Genomic DNA, 18,427 nt, shown 5'->3' with positions numbered 1-18,427 from the left:
CTTATTACAGAATTTTAAGAATGTATATTGCCTGTTTTAAAGGCTATGCTACTTACAGATGCAAAACTAGACTTAAGACTACACTCCGTAATGCCATAGGAAGTCATTAAACAACACCTACTGTGGTAAGAGTTTCTGGTATTTGCCATGCCAAGCATTACTGCAATTGCAAACACACTTGTAGGTGGGTGAGGGAGGAGATGACTAAAACATGTGGCTTTACATAAAAACAAGGGAGACAATGCAAAATTGAATTGTGCATCAAAACCTGTTCTTTTCTTGTATTGAACAAGTCAATGACACATCACACAACACATTTCTTGTCAATGTCCTACAGCTAATGGCAGCTGTGTAGTTTCCCAAAGTCACTGGCATCATGAAACAACTGCAATTTCCTTTATCTATGACCCCAAGTAGGCCACACAGCATATGGAACCATACCATTTAATCAGCCTCTTAGAAGTCATTAAAATAGACTTTCACAGCAGCAGCAACAGGAGACACTGATAAATAAGAATGATACCACAAACTGGGCCAGTTTTACACTCATGTTTTTATCATTTAGCTTCTTCCATTACAGTTCCAGCTGAGGATCAGTGGTCCCTATTTAAAGACCGGAAAACCAATAAAGTCAGTCTTTATTTCTGTTAAAACATCAATTAATTCTTACCTAGTTGGTGTCTTCTTGTCCTCTTCAGATATCAAAAACCAGACAAAATCAGCATAGCTAATTTTTCCATCTTTTTGTGCTTTCCTACCTCTTGAAGGCCAATGAGGGGAAAAGAAAAAAATATTTTAAAACACCTAGCTCTTACTAACCAAAATTAAGAATTATTCTCCTTGGTGCTATTAACTGTTTATCTCCTAAAAGGTACAGTGTTCCTAAGGTCACTTGTTACAGACTACTTTGATCATTCAGGATAAGGAGCTTGTCTGCTCTGTTCAGTTTCTACTGCAATGGGTATTTAAAGAGGAAAGTAGCAGCTGGAAGAAGGCAGCACTCTGTCCAGAAGTTCTTAAAGCTTTCCTTCCTGGGCAGCAATACCACTGCTTAATTGTTAACAGAACAGGTATCTCTAATTTTTAAAAATATATACAAGGACACATGCTTTTTAGAATGTCTATTCAGGTAAAAGTGATGAGAACTTAAAGCTGTACAGAACTCCACTAGCTAAAAGTGTTGGAATGGAAGTATGAAGATAAAAATGAAATAAAAACATTCATGTGGCAAAAACATAGTTGTCTGTTTCTACTCTTACACCACAGAACACAGCATCCAAATACTTTCTGAAGACATATGGTCAACCTTTCTAGTAAAAAGTCAGGTAGGCAGTTCCTAGACACATTACATTTCATTCCTAAAAAATCTCTTTTTTTGCTGTTTTATCCTCAAGATGTCTAGAAAAATATGATGTATGCTTTGTCTTGCCCAAAAAAGGAGTAAGCTCTAGACATATGCCTCCCAAGTGTCATTTCACTAATTTCAGCTTTTATGTTATTTCTGTTTATCAGTTGCTTTCTGGTTACAGAAATTATGCTAGCAAAATGTTCCAAAAATGAGGTAAAAGCCATAACTATGTGAGAATAAGTGGGAACAATGAAGAATGCAAAAATGTGAATTAACTCAACTAGAGGCATTTTTGTAAATTTGTTGATGCAATAAGCATTGATTTTACCAGTAGTACTGAAAAGCCCCATTCTCTTTGAAAATTTCACAGTTTGGAAGGATGGAAAAGCAACAGTGCCAAGATTTCTTCCCTTCCTCATTCCCATCCCTGCTAAACCATACAATATCCTATGGCGAGTGTTCGTTCGGGTAAAGAAATATAAGTAAAGAACTTGGACTGAGCCAAAGGTTCCAAGAGCACTCCAGTACTACTAGAGTTTAAACTATAATACTAAGTCTTGAAATTCACTGTTCCGTTTCAAGGGGAAGGCATTTTTTCTCAGAGTGTCACACTTATTTTAACAAGAAAATATATAAATACTAAATTGGATTTAGTTTGGCATATAAAATAAGTACCTTGTTACCGCTCCTGAGAAGATTCTCTCTATCATCCTATTTGATATTGCTGTGAAAAAAAAGGTTTAAAATAGTGTCAATTATATATGTTATTTTTGCTTTGATGTGTCTAGTTGAAGAGTTTATTGGAATCCTCTTATATATACACACATCTGTGAGAAAGATCAAGTGTAGTGCTCATTAAACCCTTTGAGTTCTCTTGGAGAAGATCACTTAACACAAAGTCTCCAAAGCAAAGCCAGAATCAGCCAGTTTTGAATTCAGACCTGATGCAGAAATAGTAGAATAATAAAAGTAATGAAATTGCCTGATTAGTAAAATAGCATTTACCAGTTCTTTGACAAGTAAATCATGCTTTCAAGTGCCATTACAATTTATATGACCTCGGTTTTGGCAATGAGCCAAAACAGAATTGGCACATTAATACATAATGAGCATACCTAACTGATTCTGACATGAGTCTATTTCTGACATGGTCCTGATCCATGCTTCTAATTTTGAAACCATTTCAGGGATTTTAGGGACATGTCTTAACTGAGCACTACCTCTGTAAGGGATATTCAATTTATCCTGAAGAATTGGTGGATGGTACTGAAAGCAGTACATGATACTATTCTCACAGAAGAGTTTCTTCTCACTATTCTAGCTCTGAATTATTTTTTCATCACTGTAGAAATACTGATAATTCAAGCAGGTGATTAACCATTCAAACAGTTCATCTGTTTCATGTACTCACGGTGATGCTATCACCATATTATTCTAATAAGGACACTAGTCCCTGCTTAATATTTATCCCCAGAACTGCAGGATAGTCAATTTGTTTCAGACATATGTGCTGCTGCTTATCTACTTTTGAAACACTGGAGTTCAACCTTCTCAACAAGAGCTACATACTTCAATATTTTTCTTACTACATTAAGTGTTTGATCCAGTCTAATTTTAGGCCAGTGACAGTATGAAAGGAAGGAACTTATGAAACCAGATTATCTCATTTTGACATGCAAAAAATAGAAGTTTAAGCCTAAAGCTGGGTTATCATATCCATTTTATGCTCTTATTTAGTCTAGTTCTCATTCAGCAGCAGCTGTTAAGCTTTAACCAATATTCCATGGTTTAAAGGATGTAAAACTATATTGCAAGTGGCACAGTATCGGTTCTGCTTCCTTTCTATAGTGTACTAACTCAGTAGTGCAACCTCTCAAATGAAAGCAGCTTTCCTTTCTCAGTGACCTAAAGTGTAGTCAGACTTTGGTGGGCAAGTTTTCAGAAGCAATCAATCAATCAGAATTCTGCTTATTCTTTTTAATGCGGGGTGGTGTTCCATAATCACTTTGTGCTTAAGTAAGCTTTTCAGTCCTGAAGGGAATACTTTTAGGATGACAATGGACACACAGCGTCCAAAAACACCCAACAGTTCCACGCAAGCTACAAGAGTATTTAAAATAGGTATGAGTGTGCAAGACTACAAAAATCACAGTCACTGTATATTGTGAATATAGAAAATGTAAAGCTGCTAAATAATATTAAACCAAAATGTACTGCAGCTGAGCTAGCAGAACTTTAAAATAAGCAAAGTACCTGAATGTATGTTTGCCTTTTTCTGCTCTTTCCGTACCTTGCCATAAGAGCTATGCTACTTGAATAATATCAGTAAAATGGATTGTTTCCAATAACCCAAAACCACCAAATGGAGAGGTTTGATTTTTTTTCATATCAAGCCCGCACACTTAAAAATTTATTTCCTCATCTAGTTTGCCAAGAGCACAACTCAGATTCAGAATTTTCCTCAAATTTGGTATTGCTAGACACAAAGCAGTGTCACAGATGACTTGCCCTGCTTTATTTCACTAGTCAGCAGGATCAGCTATACCAACAGACTCATGAACACTGACCCTGGCTGTTAACTACTTCCTCAGTTGAAAGTTTACAGGTCATTTAATACATGTAAACAAAGGTGCTTTATTTGTCATACCATGATCATTATGGCGAGCTAAATCCTTCCGATCAATATAGAGGTCATGGTCTGTATCCAGCTCCCAAAATTTGCAATAGATAACATAAAAATGTTCATATGAGAAGTACTCTGTCAACTGGTTAATATCAGCTTCCTCTTCCAATAATGCCACATTCTATTATCAGAAGGATAAATAGAACACATTAAAGAATTTGTAAGACATTTGTCGAATGATCTGAGTTCTCATAACCAAGTCAATATCTAATGCTATTTCAGGGGAACATTTTTTTATCTTCAGAGACAGTGCACACCATGCAGCATCACAGCAAAGACTGAACGCACAAAGTAGAAAACTAATGTGTCCATAGAAGAATAAGGAGATCAGTCAGACTTCTGCTAATCACACATGCATTTATACAGCTCTAGATAAAAAGATGACAATTAAACATATTGTAGTGTATGAGAATTAATGCAATTGAGCTTCACCAGTTTTTGGAAAAGGAAGAAATGCTACTTAAGTTACTTACTCCCTTAAGCATTTAGTTAATGTGGTTTTAAAAACTTATAGAAACATCTGTCTTGAAAAATTTTAGATATTATATACCTGCAAAAAGTTGCTTTTCCTGAGCTCGTTACAAGTTATTTTCCCAGACCAGGACCTATTTACTGTATAAAATATTCTCTGTATAACCTGCAAGAAACAGAAAATGGAAAGGTGACCTTAGATATGCTAACTAAATACCCTCCCAAGCATTTGTCAAATGTAAGTCTTCACAGAATCACAGAATCATGTAGGTTGGAAGAGACCTTGAAGATCATCTAGTCCAACCATTAACTTCAAGCCATTCAAGCCTATTACTTCAAGCCATCATATTTTGTGACATTTATGACTAGATAACACATTTCAATTACTCAATCTAGGTAAAGCTTTAGATGTGAAGGGTCAAAACTAGTACAATCACTTCGATGCATTAAACTTGGTTTTGTTCTATATTTTACTTCACCAACTGCATAAAGTATACAGCAACAGACTGCAGGAACTACATGAGCCACTTTAGAAAGAAACCAAAGCACTCTTTACCCAGCTGCATTACAGAACTCCATCTTTCCCCTATTTCTGTTGTTCTAATTAGTAAGTTGATGCCTCTCATGTTATATTACCAAACCATTTCTAAGTCTGTATCTAAACTAATCTTGATAAGTCTTATTTCAATGCCGCAGTACCCATATCTTGCACACTAAAGTTGCAGAATACTTGTAGGCTATCCAGAATATGTCTACTGGCAACTTCACTACCTCCCAGTCTTCCAGATCTACAGGATTATCTAATAAACCTATATTAATATATCTCATTACTTCAAATTTAAACACCTATATTTACATAAGAATATTTTACTTCATAAATGAAGTTACAGAAATAGAATTGGGTCTGTTTAAGGAACAGAGTACAGAGGGATGTTGCTACTTCTGAAGTCTGCAAATACAACAAATCAACATTTAACAGAAATACTTCCTGCAGGTGCAGAGGGAATATGTTTTTCCCCATTTAATTTTATTCTATTTAAAGTTACTTGGAGAAAGCCTGTTAATAGTATTAAGAGTACCTAAATGTTTTCTAATTGAAGAACAAAAACCTGTGCAAGCAAGATGACTAGTTCTTGTGCCATGACTGATATTGGAACCAGAAACAAATCCATCCAGTTGAGTATCCAACACTTTTTTAAAATCAGTTTTACATATACATTATTTTAGTAAACTCACCCATTCAGTGTAATTTGGTTAGTTTTAGTTTACAGACATAAGACTTTAAAATATGTTTTTTCTGTTTAACTGAATTCAGTATTCGCTTCAATTAGTTTGACCTAAATCAACCCAATATACATTTCAAGTTAGTCATTCACCCCTTAACAAAAGTGGACAAAAAATCTAAACATATTACAAACTGTAACTGCTTGATTGGAGATTGATTATACCTGCTAATTAGCAAGACCAAGTATTGCATGTGTAGCCTTTCATTTGCCACACAGTGGTTGCTACCTAGAAGAACCATCTCTTTAGGAATCCTTTTCCCCCAAATCAAACCTCTTCCAAATGAAAGACTTTATTATTTAAGTTTTTATCACTTCAGATTTTAATTGCAGTAAATCAATAGTTTAAACAAACCAATCATTCCTAAATTACAAATAGAAGAGTAATTTATTCGCTAAGTTTTAAAATAAAGCTTAAAACTGTAGCATGCAGCAAGCTCTGCAGCTCTTACTTTGAACAAGAACAGCTGGTTCAATAAATCCAGAAAGGAGAATAGACTAGCCTACTTCTGAAACTTAATTAGCTCAATTCTAATTGTGAGTTTAGGAAAGGCCCATTTTTGGCTTATACTACAAAGCAATTTTTTCTAAAAAGGTTTTGCCTTCGCTTTGCAACTTAATCCATCTGCATGTCATTATCTCATCTGTTATACATTTAGCTGGTCTAAAAATAAAACCAAAATTGAATGTTTGTTAAAGACAACTGGGAACAGACTTAAAAACGGTCTTCTAAAGTGAATTGAAGCAGAGTATAAGCAAATTATCAGGGAATTGCCTTCTTTACTATGCTGCACAGTGGTTTGTCAGAAGGGAGAGGAAATGGTGCAATACAGAGATTACAATTTCAAGAATTCATAGTTCGGATATATAGACAGCATACTCACAGATTAAATGTAGTATCGCACTTGTCCGGGCAAACGTTTTTAATATATTTCAACTTTATCTTGAACATATGTACCTAACATCATTAGACTGACCAACCAACCAATCTATATCCTAGTAGACAGAACTGACTGCTGCCATGATTGAACAATACTTAGAAGACACCTGCTTCACTAGACATGTGTGTAATATATGTATGCATACTCATATATACATGTATGTATATACAAACATATACAGCAGAAAAATGGACCAGTTACATGTTAAATGAAAGTCTGCATGAACAGATATTAAATTTTCAACTGCAATGCTTAAAAAATCCTTTAGATGAAGCTTCATTGAGCAAGGTAAAGCTACTTTGAATACAGGTATGAAATGCCTCACTTCATCTTCGAAAAAAAGGATCTATAATTATTACTAATACTTTGCAGGATAGAATTTTAGAAGACTGTATTGAGCAACAGTTACTCCATCCTAAAATAGGACAAGAAAGGGCAGATAGTCCTGCCATTTCTTGATCTTCAGAGCAGCATTCCAAATATTCTTGCTATATTCATAACAATACTAGTTTACTTCCGGGATTTTTGATTAAACTCAGATTTCTGTTGAAGACCACACTAAATTTTGTTAGAAAAGTATTGCCAGCACTAATTTACTCAATATTGCTAGACTCAGGCCTACTCAAATAAGATGTTCCTCCAAAGAAAAGTAACTGGAAGTGGCAGGACCTTTTCCCTCCTATGGTCCTTCAGGACAGGCAGCGAGCTTTCACAATTTTAAGCAGTGCAGGCTTTGATACAACCCAGAATCCATTAAGAAAATTGCTCACAGGCAGAACATTTCCTTCAGTCACATCTGACTAGAAAGTTCTGGGAGCTCATGTAATCATTATAACAAGAAGCAAAGTAAAAAGGATATAAGGAACCAAAACCAAATGCTTTCAAAAAAGCTTCCACAGTTTTGGTCTGGGTCAAACTATAAGCTGGATAAAAGATGATCAACTCTGCATGTTTTCTGCTGGAGAATATTCATTAAGCTATTTTTCACATGCACAAAGAAAGTGAACTGAATGTCATTTTGAAGAATTTTAATTTTGACGCTTCAGTGGAATCAGCTGTCCAGTTTACAGTTGAAAAAAATTTAGTGTCACTGATTTTTCCCTTGGGTACAGAAAGAATACTTCAGTCACATAACCCTAGGAAAAGAGAAATGGAACTTTTTATACATAAAACCTGCTTAGAAAGAGAAATCCCCAGAGAGGAAAGTGGCAAGCAGCTTCAGAATTACCATTATTTTACTTAATAGTGAACATAATCATGTTAATATAGACCTTTCGTTCAAAATTCCATTTCATTAAACCCAGAGTAAGGTCAGGATTCTAAGGAGTACAGTCTATAGACACAATCAAGTGTTTAAGACAACAGTCTGCTCTTTGTTTAATGTTCATTAACTTATCCTACACCATTACAACTCAGTGTTTCTCTTATTAGGATTAAGTTCAGCAATTTCTTATAAATGTTAAGAAAAACTATGATGCTTAAGAAATTGAGTCTTCCTTCATAAGATTTCTAGTTATGTAGAAATCAAGACAGCATACTCAACTTTTCTCAAGGGACAAAGATGCTTATACATATTGACTAATCTTAATAATTTTGATTTTCCTACTTCATAACAAAAAATAGCTTTTCCAAATAAAAATCACTTACTGTGGTAATGTACCGAGAATGAAATTCAGATGCTTCTTTTAAAAATGATAGGCCAGGATGACTATTCACCACATCCTAGAAAAAAAGGAATAACAATATCCCAAACACTATTCATTAGTGACTATGTAAAAGAATTAGCATAGAATAGCATATCTGCTTCCTTAACCAAAACAGTTCAAATTAACCACCACAATCATTAATGACAACTTCATTTAGACCATGCTTCATATAAATAACACTGCTTTTTGAAAGTAAAATTATCTTTTAAAGAAGCCAGATAAACATAAGCTTTCCCATGTTTTAGATGTGATGAAGATTTTGAACACTGCTGACCACTGTAGCTTGTAATTTGGTAGCTGACTATGATTCCATAAAAGCTAATTTAGGTTTCATTCATTCTTTAGTAAAGGTGTTGCTTACTGCTCTTTGAGAGAAACTGTATTCTCTTGAATTCATACACCACTTTTCCTTTGGCTGCCAAAGGGCCTCCTTGACTTAAATAACCCCCAACTGCTTTTCTAAACTGTAAGGATTCTCTGATACACGTGCTATTACTGCAAGCAATTTTAAATTCATGCACCTTAAAAAAGACCTCACCTTACATAAAATTATTAACTGTAAGATAAGTCACTCACTAGCATCTCAGTAGACCATACAAAGTGAGTTACACTAAATATCATCAATAAACTTTAATGAAGACCATGAAAAAGTATGTTTAGCTCAAAAAAAAAAAATCAGGACTTTGCCAGCTCATCATTTTGTTGTGTTTTCAGAACTAGTTTCAGTTGCAAATTACTTGTAAAAGAGGAATGAAGTCTTCTTGCACCAAGTAGTTGCATCCAGGGTTCATTAGAAGATGAACAAACTTTGCAGCATCATCATAGCAGGTCTGAAGTATTCTGAAATGTAAACGTTTCCATTTAATACTCTGTACAGAAAATCGCTCATGCTACCTTGTATACAGGCATCCTAGAGCAAGGCCTATGAAACTGCAACCACATTTAATTCAAAAGCTAATTAAAAATATCAGAGTACACTCCAAGAAAACTTATCAAAGCAGTACTGTCTCATACATTTACATTGAAGGAGGTGGGTACACTATGTAGTTGATTACATGAGAGGACATTTTTAGGTTAGAAGTGGAAAGAGCACTAGAAAGAATAAAAAGCATTTTGTCCAGAACTGGCATCTACAAGCTAAGGCCATGGTTTTCACTTCTCCCATAAACAGCCAGTCATTTACCAAACATTTAAAAATCTATAAACCCTGTAAATAAAGATTTGTTTGCTTGTTTATGTTATAAAGTGATCATTTAGTTACATTTTGCCAGGTACACATTTGCTGTCAATGGTTGATTATGGGAAAGTGTTTTATTCCCCTTCACAGATTGGATTTCATTCAGAGCTTAAAATATCACATTTCAATTAAAATAAAATGCCGTACTTCTAAAAAAAGTAATCTACTTACTTCCGCCACATTGCAACAAATTTATGAACTGACACGTATCCTGTTCGTTCACCTCCAGCACAATAAAACAAAGGACCTTTCCAGTAAAGTGGGCATTCACAGGCCTAGAATTAAAGCATACATCAAGTCAGTTTATTGATTGCTTATCTGAGGGTTATTCTCTTATTTACAAATCTTTCAAAAACTAAATTTTACAAGTGTTAAGAAGAAAATATTAAGGCACAGATTTTTTTTTTTTAACCGTTTCTGAAACCAACTGCACCTTCCAAAATAATGAATTTTAAGTAACTGCTTTAGGCTGAAATCCAAAAGTGGAAAGCAAAACATAGGGTGACTCGCAACATTCCTAACAGATGAATGCAGTCACGTCTGCTCTATTCATGCTCCAAGCAGCGGAACAGAGTCCATGCTAATAAGCTCTGCTAAAGGGCTGGATATCTTTAAGCTGAAGTCAAGACAGTACAGTTACACAACTTCTGAACTGGAGCAAGTTTACATTTGTCTCAAAGGAAGGCTCAACTCATCTGCATCCTTGCATATGCATGCACGTCTTCTATCCAGTTTTTAAGTAGTAAGCCAGCCTACCCTGAGCAGCAGCATCTTGCTTCAGGATATGCAACAGTTACTCCTTCACAACTTCAGTACTCCCGTATACCTACAGTACTGCTTCTGTGTCTGTTCCAAGCTGCCTCAGTCATAACAGTTAAGTGCCTAGGTCTTGCCTAAAACTGACTACAACTTGGAGTAATCAGTCATGCTGGCCTCTCTGAGAATCTCATGTGGATCTCAAAGAAGATTGTGAATACTGCAAGATGTATAAGGTTACTGGAGCAAAGAGACAGTTACTTCTCATGCAGTAGTTTAAAAAGTACTTTAAAAAGTAAGAAAAAGTGAGTTTGACAAATACTGTTCTCAGACCGAGAGGCTTTTCTCTATGCTTCAGGATGATGCTTTTCATCACTGAATTGTAGGCGACTGGACCCTTCCACCTTTCTTGCTGAGAAGGAAGAGTCTCTTCCATCTCTCTGCACTTCTACATGGAAAGGAGCTGTGGAAGGCAGGAATCCTATCATTCAGCTTAGCAGTTAAACACTTCTGGTGAGGCAAACAAGGAGATTTTGAACCCCCAGTCCTACTCTTGTGAAATGTCTTTGTTTCTATTTTCTAGACCCTGGGCTTTAAATGCAAAGTGACAGGAACAGGGATAAGAACCTGATATTACCATGACTTTGAGTGATATTTCAAGAATTGATTCAATATAACAAAATGGAAATCTAAATTTAATTTAAGTAGCTTACTGTCTGTTACACAGAACTTAATATTGCTGTTTCCTAAACTCAGTATTTTGTCACTCTGCTGTAACTAAATTAGCTCTTCGGTAATAACTACAGGGCTATAATCACAAGTACCAAACCATAGTGTCTTTCAATGTCCTAACAACAGAGGTTCATGACACTGTTGAATGAAGATAAAACAGTGTGGACAACTGAAAACAAATTTCATATTAACAGTGCTTCTGCCTTAAATCTGTTGGTCAATACAGAACACAGAACAACATACAATGTGCCCTTCAGTATTTGATTGTTTATGCAACTAAAAAAATAGTTCAACTTTTGTTGTTTTAATGTCTGTTTCTTTTTGTAAGCAAAGCATAGGGTTATTTGAGACATAGTTAAGGCAAAGATTTTCACACATAACTGTGCTATCAACAAATCTCAAATATGATGCCTTAATTGGTACTACCTTGTAGGAGATAAAAACACATAATGAAAAAAGCACACAGAACTCATATTTCCTTTCCATGAGTGTTCAGTATTAAAAGCAGACAGACAGCAATTTCTCACCTTTGCAACCTTCCCCATGTCTTCTAATGTTGCCCTCTCATTTGGAAACTCAGAGAAAGTTCTCTCAATTTTGGCAATCACAGCATCTATATTCACTTTTTCCTTAGGACATCCTCGAGGAAAATAGAAAGTTGGAATGTTCTGACTAAGCGATGGTGGCAAAGTTTCTTCCTTCTTTGTCTGAACCTAAATAGATAAATACACATTTGACAGTCAGATACAATGAAATCATGTATAATTGTCATCCTCAGATCACTTGAATCTTTTGGTATTATGTTACAACACACCTCCAAAAAGATTTTTGATGATAGGCTGAATAAGCTATTTAAGAAGAGCAGCATAATGGAAAAATTCATGAGTATTTCCAAAAACTGTCATTTAGAAAGATTTCTAGGATGTTAAAAATTTAATAAAAACAACTTCAGTCTTCAACATATCAAGTTTCATGATTAATACACTAGACAGCTTCTTGGAGATGTCTGAAATAACTCAGGTTATATTATTAGTTTCAGAAAAAAACTTTCAATTTCTAGCTTAACAGGTCAGGAAAGAATTTGCTTTTGAAATACTTCTAGTTTTACAGATTCAGACTTTTGAAATAAGCATACCAACTTTGTTACAAACTACCAACCTGTTTAATTTAGTTACAGTGAAGATGGTTTGGGTTTTTTTTTAATCCTAAAAAAATGTTACATTTTATAAAGGTAGTAAACAATTCCTTCAGAGGGATTTTTTGGTAACCTATATAGAATTATGGCACAAGAGCTTATAAATCTGTTTCTCAAGAATTTGTAATATACTGTACTACTAAAAAAAAAGATGACCAGTAACAAGAGAAATTTAAATGCATTTAGCTTCAGTAAAGAATTATTTACCTTGTACTTAGTTTTCAAAAGAAAGTCCAATAAGGCAGAGAAACAAAGATAACAAAGTAACAACACAGTATGCAGCAACTCAAAGTTAGCAATTAAACATGAAGCTTTCATCTCAAGGCCATCATTTAAAGGTAAAAACAATGGTTAATGCTATAAGGTGGCTCATCCTACTGTTAAATGTGTTCAAGATCCTGAATTTCATCTCTCATTTCCAACCGGAATTGGGGGAAAAACCCCCAAAAAATTCCCCATAACCTCCAACCTTCATTTTACTCCTTATCATCTTTGTCAAAGTGCCTGTAAAGACATCCAGCTTTCCTACCACAAACAAAATCCTTCCTTAAGTCAGTGAAAGAACTAGGCGCTTACAGACAGCAGATTTTAATTTTCCAATGCAGGAGCCTTCACTGGAACGCTACACATGCTAAAAAAAGCCTGAATTAACCTTTCTTTCCCTTCCTCTGCATTTGAGCCAGCATTCCTGATCATGGCTGCAGAATTACCTCAGAGTTACAAGTTTTATTTCATAGAGGAAAAAGTTACCTTGAAACTATGATACCTAGAATCAATGTCTGTCATTTTCAAAGAATCCTGTAAATTACAACTTTTGATACCTTGTCATTAGTTTAGTGGTCCAGCTAATGAGGCATCAGCTTAGAACAAAAGTGCCCACAGGGCATCAAAAATCCCTTCCAACCATAGACTTCCAAACTTTTGGGAAGAATAAAGAGAGCAACATTTTATTCTCTAAGTAACTTTACCACCAGCACTATAAATAATGTATACAACTGGATTAACACATTGTTTCATTTTAGAAACCCAGCATCAGCAACCCTACACAAAATAGGACTAACGACCTATTCTTTGGACTGGTACCACACAGCCAGATAGCTAGCTCACTTTTGAGCACCAGGCAATCAAACCATCTTTTACTTCACAGATTCAAACTCACATTCATTTTGAACTGGAAGGTTATTTTATTTCCCCCTTTCCCCATTTACAAGACCTGCCTGGATAGCCACTCCCATGCGAATTACTCAAATTGCTATTGAAGCAGCAGGTGTTCCAGTTCTTCAGAGATGCCCCATAAGATGTGCTGCATCTGAGAAAAGGGTAAGCATTAATTATAGATTACTAACATCCCCTGAATGTTTCAGGTAACATGAGATAAACCAATATTTCAAGAAAACCTAGTACAGACAGACAAGGCATTTTTAAAATCCACAGTTAGGAAAATTTAGAGCCTCAGATTAAAAAAAGCTTATTTTAAAAGGAAAGGCAGTGGCTGAGGGAAGACTACATTGGAAAGGTCCCAAGAGAAGAAGGCAGGCTATCAACAGAACTATTTGTTCATCAGAAATTTTATATTTTTACCGAAATTACTAGTTTACTTCAGATACCTCAGAGGACACAATAAATGAGTTCCATTGCTCCAGGTTAAAAGCTATAATTAAATGCATGTGGACAACTCAGTTCAGGCTTTGTAGTAAGACCTAGCCTAGTACATGGAACTTCTTGGTTGTTATTTAAGAGTAACACAATAAAGTCTTTATTTATTTTTAATCTTTTTGTTGTAAACATGTTTCAAACCATGATTGTGAGGAGGACATCAAGCAACAGATTCAGAACTGAAGACACGTAGGTGAGGAAAATTAATTTTTCTAAGATGAAACTGTTACATTTAAAAGTGACTTTGAATTCAGCACGCTTAGTGTAAAAATATATAATATTTAATCTGTAGGACAGTATACTTACTGAACTCTAAAACCAAGTATAGAATATAAACCTCTCACTGCAAGACAAAGTAACTCTCCCTATATTGAAAGATGTTGCCTATGAGAAACATGTTGGTTTCTCAAAGTCAGTGAAAGAACAACTACAAAAATGCTTCATTTGCATTAGAAAGTGTATGATCACTTCACAATAATTTCTGATAGATTTATTTGGTGTCTACATATAAGTATCTAGTAAGAATACTATCTAGGGCACAAACCAAAATGCCCTTTAATATTCCATGTGCTATCCAGCAGCAAGCTTGGAGCACAGCTCTTGTGCAGCATCTGCCACACGGATGTTCTGAGCACACTAATGCTTCTTAAATGCCACTAGCAACTTGCAGTTGGACAACTGAATTGCACTGTTACATCACTCAACACAGGGATAAGAGCCTGTACCAAAGAAAGAAGTTGTCCAAAACTATCAGCTCCAACTAATGCACTACAAATTTAGTATTGCATTTCCTCTCCCTCCTCACCTTCCCAAGAAGGGCCAGGGTTTCTTTTCTCTCAGTCTGAATCCCATCTGACAACTGAAAGGCTCCTTGTACAACTGAGGCTGCTCTGCTGTATGTACTCTAATGAAGGAACATGTGATACTAAAAGGGCTCTTCACTACTTTCTATAATTTCAGCTAGTTACTTCTGCAGATACACGTATTGTATAGCTGATGAAAAGAGTCAGTTCTGTTATTCCAGGGCAATCAAAATGCATTAATTATGTGAGATTAAGCTGTTCTGAAATTAGTAACAACTTTAACCAGGGAATTCCTTCATTAACAAAGAACTATTAGAAATCTGCTAACACTGAATCTTTGGCTGAAAATTCTACAGCGACAGTCTGTTATTCTTTTTACACAACTATTCAATTTCAGTAGTCAATTTAACACTTAGAAAGTGATCTACATTTTCTTATGACTAAGTTAAAAGATTTAATACTGGTACCAGTAAGCTAAACTTACAAAAGAGACTGTTTTAGCAAGTGAAGATTTTCCCTGCAACTTGCAGAGAATTAGCACAAACAATAACACACTTGGAGTTAAGGATAACAGCTGCATAAGCTTGTAAATAACTCAAAAGCAGATGTGCACTCCAGTGACAGGACTGAAGGGCACATTACATATACTTATTGCAAAGGTTAAAGTTCAGAAATTAATCATATTGTAAAATTGCCACTGCAGTTTAAGTTTTGTGTAAAAGAAGAGAAATGAGGGTTCCTTGAAAATTCCTTGTTTGTAATAATATAAACAAACTTACGTAAGATTTTTCTGTAAAAGAATTCACGAAAACCTTTAATACAGAATCAGTTTTCATTACTGACATATAGAACCATAAGGACTGTCCACAGTCCAACGCTTATTTGTTTTCACTTTTACAAAGGAGGAAGTGGAAGTTTATATCCCACTGGGGTCACTGTTCAAAAGGGCACCCCTCCCATTTTATTTTGCACCTCTCCAGATCCTTTTCCAACTGTATTATGAACAACTGTTGCAAAAATGTTATGAAACCATTATAATTACAATATAGTAATATGTTAGTAAATACCATAGAACATGGATACATCTTATTCCAAAGAGAGAAGTTCAGTCTTCTTGTGAGATAGTCTTCTTATATCTACCAACAGATGAGTTGCACTTGGCAGTTAACTTGATATTAAGCAAAAATTAAGGCAGTGGGGATTTTAAGATGAGGTGCCCTTTTCCCTCTTTCTCAACTGAAAGAGCTTACCCTATGATGGAGTTGTTCAACAACAGGATGTATTTCTGAAATAAAAAGAAAGGGGGTGCTTGTTCCCAGATGTACCCTCAGTAAAGTCTAGATCTACATCTGCACAGAGAGACTATTAACCAGAAGTACTGAACTCCACAAGGAGTTGAATATGTGGATTTGAATGCAAGTGAGGGAACCCTCACTTAAAAAGGACTTGATAGAAAAGGAAACAAGGTAAATTTGTTTACGAATGCAGTATTTTTTTTAGACAGCTTACTAAAGACACAAGCTCATTGAACTGATTTGGTATTTGCATTATTTTTACATGACTACAGAAAAAGATAACTTCATTCAGAAATGCTGATGCTTTCTAGTATCCGACAGACACCAACATTTGTTATGCCTCTTTCTCTGAAAAAAGATTTAAAATGTATTTAGAGTTAGCATTCAGCTCTTGCTGTATTATTTGACATGAGTTTCCATAAGGATGTCCATATCGGAAAAAAGTCAATGGAATACATACAACAGGGTTAAGACAATAAAACCCCCAAGAAATTCTACTTCACATTTATGCCAAATTTCACATCAAGTTTTCACCAAGAAGTGGTACACCACAATCCCAAACAAAATATGGCATTAAATACTGAAAATACTATAAAGATATTTTTACCTATCAAATAGGTAAAAGTTTGCTTCAAATTCTCAGCATTTTTAACTAGGTAATTAAAAAAAGGGAATGTGGCAATACTTCTCAATAGACTGGTTCTCCTATTCTTACATATCACACTTTACGCTAATCTTACCGCGGTAAAACAAAGTGCATAATAAGCTAAGAGGATTTTCTATGGAGGTATGCTATTCAGCCTTTTAAATCTTAACATCCCTGCAACCATCTGCATAAAATACTAATAAACCACCCAACAAAAGTAGATACTGTATGAAGTTCCCTGATATTCGATATAACATGGAAGTCACAGACTCAAAGGGGAACAGGGTGGTAGTGATGAGACCCAAATAATGTTCAGCACATGAAACTGAAAATTCTAAGCTTATGCTACACCTTTTTTTTTAAACAGAACTCAACTCTCTCCTTTATTAAATTCAGTAAGTTCTTACAGAATACAAGGTGTCCTACAGTCTATCAAAGTGAAATAGTAATTGTGAATGTAAGAAAATGTTATCAGTAAGCAGGCTCAGAAGGACTACCTGACCAGCTTTCCCATCTCTGTCCTTTTATAGACATCAGTCTAAGTCGGACCAATAAAGTCACAGAAATATTTCTTCTTTAACTTACTATCTATTTGATTGCACATTGAAACTCAACATTTTGCTCTAGATAAGCAAGTAAAATGATCAGTAGTTTTATGGAATTTAAATCTTAAAGACACCAGGTAAAATATTTATGCTACTATTGTCTAGAAAAGGGTTCAGTCTCATTTGTAAGGAAAAGACATTAATTTAGAAAAATCTGTTCCAACACCTCAAATATTTTGGCATGCTAAAGTGCCTTCAAAAAGGCACTTCAGGATAGTTAATTAAGCTTACCCCAAGAACTTTCCTCAGGACAAGCCCAGAGAAACACCTCTTCTGTAACACCAGCTCTCTTTAGCTTGTAGTAGACATTCAGATTTCCAATTATCTAAGTTGAAGTGATGCTTTTCCTTTGTTCTCTGTATGCTCTTCATTAGTCCCTTTCTAGCCAAACTAAAAAGACAGATTTATTACTGCAAGAGTTCACTGGCTGCACCATTCCCATTCAGCTCGATATGCTTCACAGCATTTTTTTCTCAGTGAAAAATGACCCTTTGACAATGTAAAGCTTTCAAAAATCTATTCTCTAAAATCTAGCTACTGCCCTGAAAAATAGCTTGAAAACAGTAAGTTAATCTGAAAGCTCAGTAATGAAGTTTCACAGCATGGCATAAGGCAAGCTACACCACAGTACACCTGCATCTTTTCCCACTCCCACATACAGAGTTTACTGACCCGTGTGTCAGCCCTAGTGATAGTGAAGCAGTATGGTGAATTACCTGAAGTCACCCAGACAATTAAAAGGCAAAGTTAAAAAAACATCTATTTGTCCTCATGCAATCTCACAGAGTTGATCGCATTTAGAAGCAACATGGTTCTGATGCTAACATAAGGAAGAAATACTGTGGTGGTATTGTTTGAAATAAGCTTACATTAGGCTTAAAACCATGCTAAGATTGAGATTCATCTTGCCTAACTTAGAAAGTTAAGACATACATGAACGATCAAGCTCACAAAGACACCTACAGAAAATGAACCAACACTAAAAACAGGTGTTGGGGTATATATGCAAAAGTCTTTCCTCTGGCAACTAACATTTTAGTCCCAAGTTGCTTCTTCCTATCCCAGACTTC

General features: G+C 35.2%; 1 protein-coding gene across 3 annotated transcripts in view; it reads right to left on the bottom strand.

Moving 5' to 3' along the window:
- Positions 1-18,427, bottom strand: part of PPP2R3B (protein phosphatase 2 regulatory subunit B''beta) — a 54,091-nt gene that overhangs the window by 10,251 nt on the left and 25,413 nt on the right. For all 3 annotated transcript variants that reach the window (XM_074858944.1, XM_074858943.1, XM_074858945.1), the window contains 8 exons: positions 11,685-11,870; positions 9,841-9,944; positions 9,170-9,272; positions 8,374-8,448; positions 4,582-4,668; positions 3,996-4,152; positions 2,024-2,072; positions 671-760 (listed from right to left, as the gene is read on the bottom strand). In XM_074858944.1, coding sequence (XP_074715045.1) covers positions 671-760; positions 2,024-2,072; positions 3,996-4,152; positions 4,582-4,668; positions 8,374-8,448; positions 9,170-9,272; positions 9,841-9,944; positions 11,685-11,870 — 851 coding nt within the window. The remainder of the gene's footprint in view (positions 1-670; positions 761-2,023; positions 2,073-3,995; positions 4,153-4,581; positions 4,669-8,373; positions 8,449-9,169; positions 9,273-9,840; positions 9,945-11,684; positions 11,871-18,427) is intronic.

This window comes from Strix uralensis, chromosome 2 (assembly GCF_047716275.1).
Source record: "Strix uralensis isolate ZFMK-TIS-50842 chromosome 2, bStrUra1, whole genome shotgun sequence".
In the NCBI taxonomy this organism is placed as follows: Eukaryota; Metazoa; Chordata; class Aves; order Strigiformes; family Strigidae; genus Strix; species Strix uralensis.
This window is presented reverse-complemented; position numbering and strand designations above follow the sequence as displayed.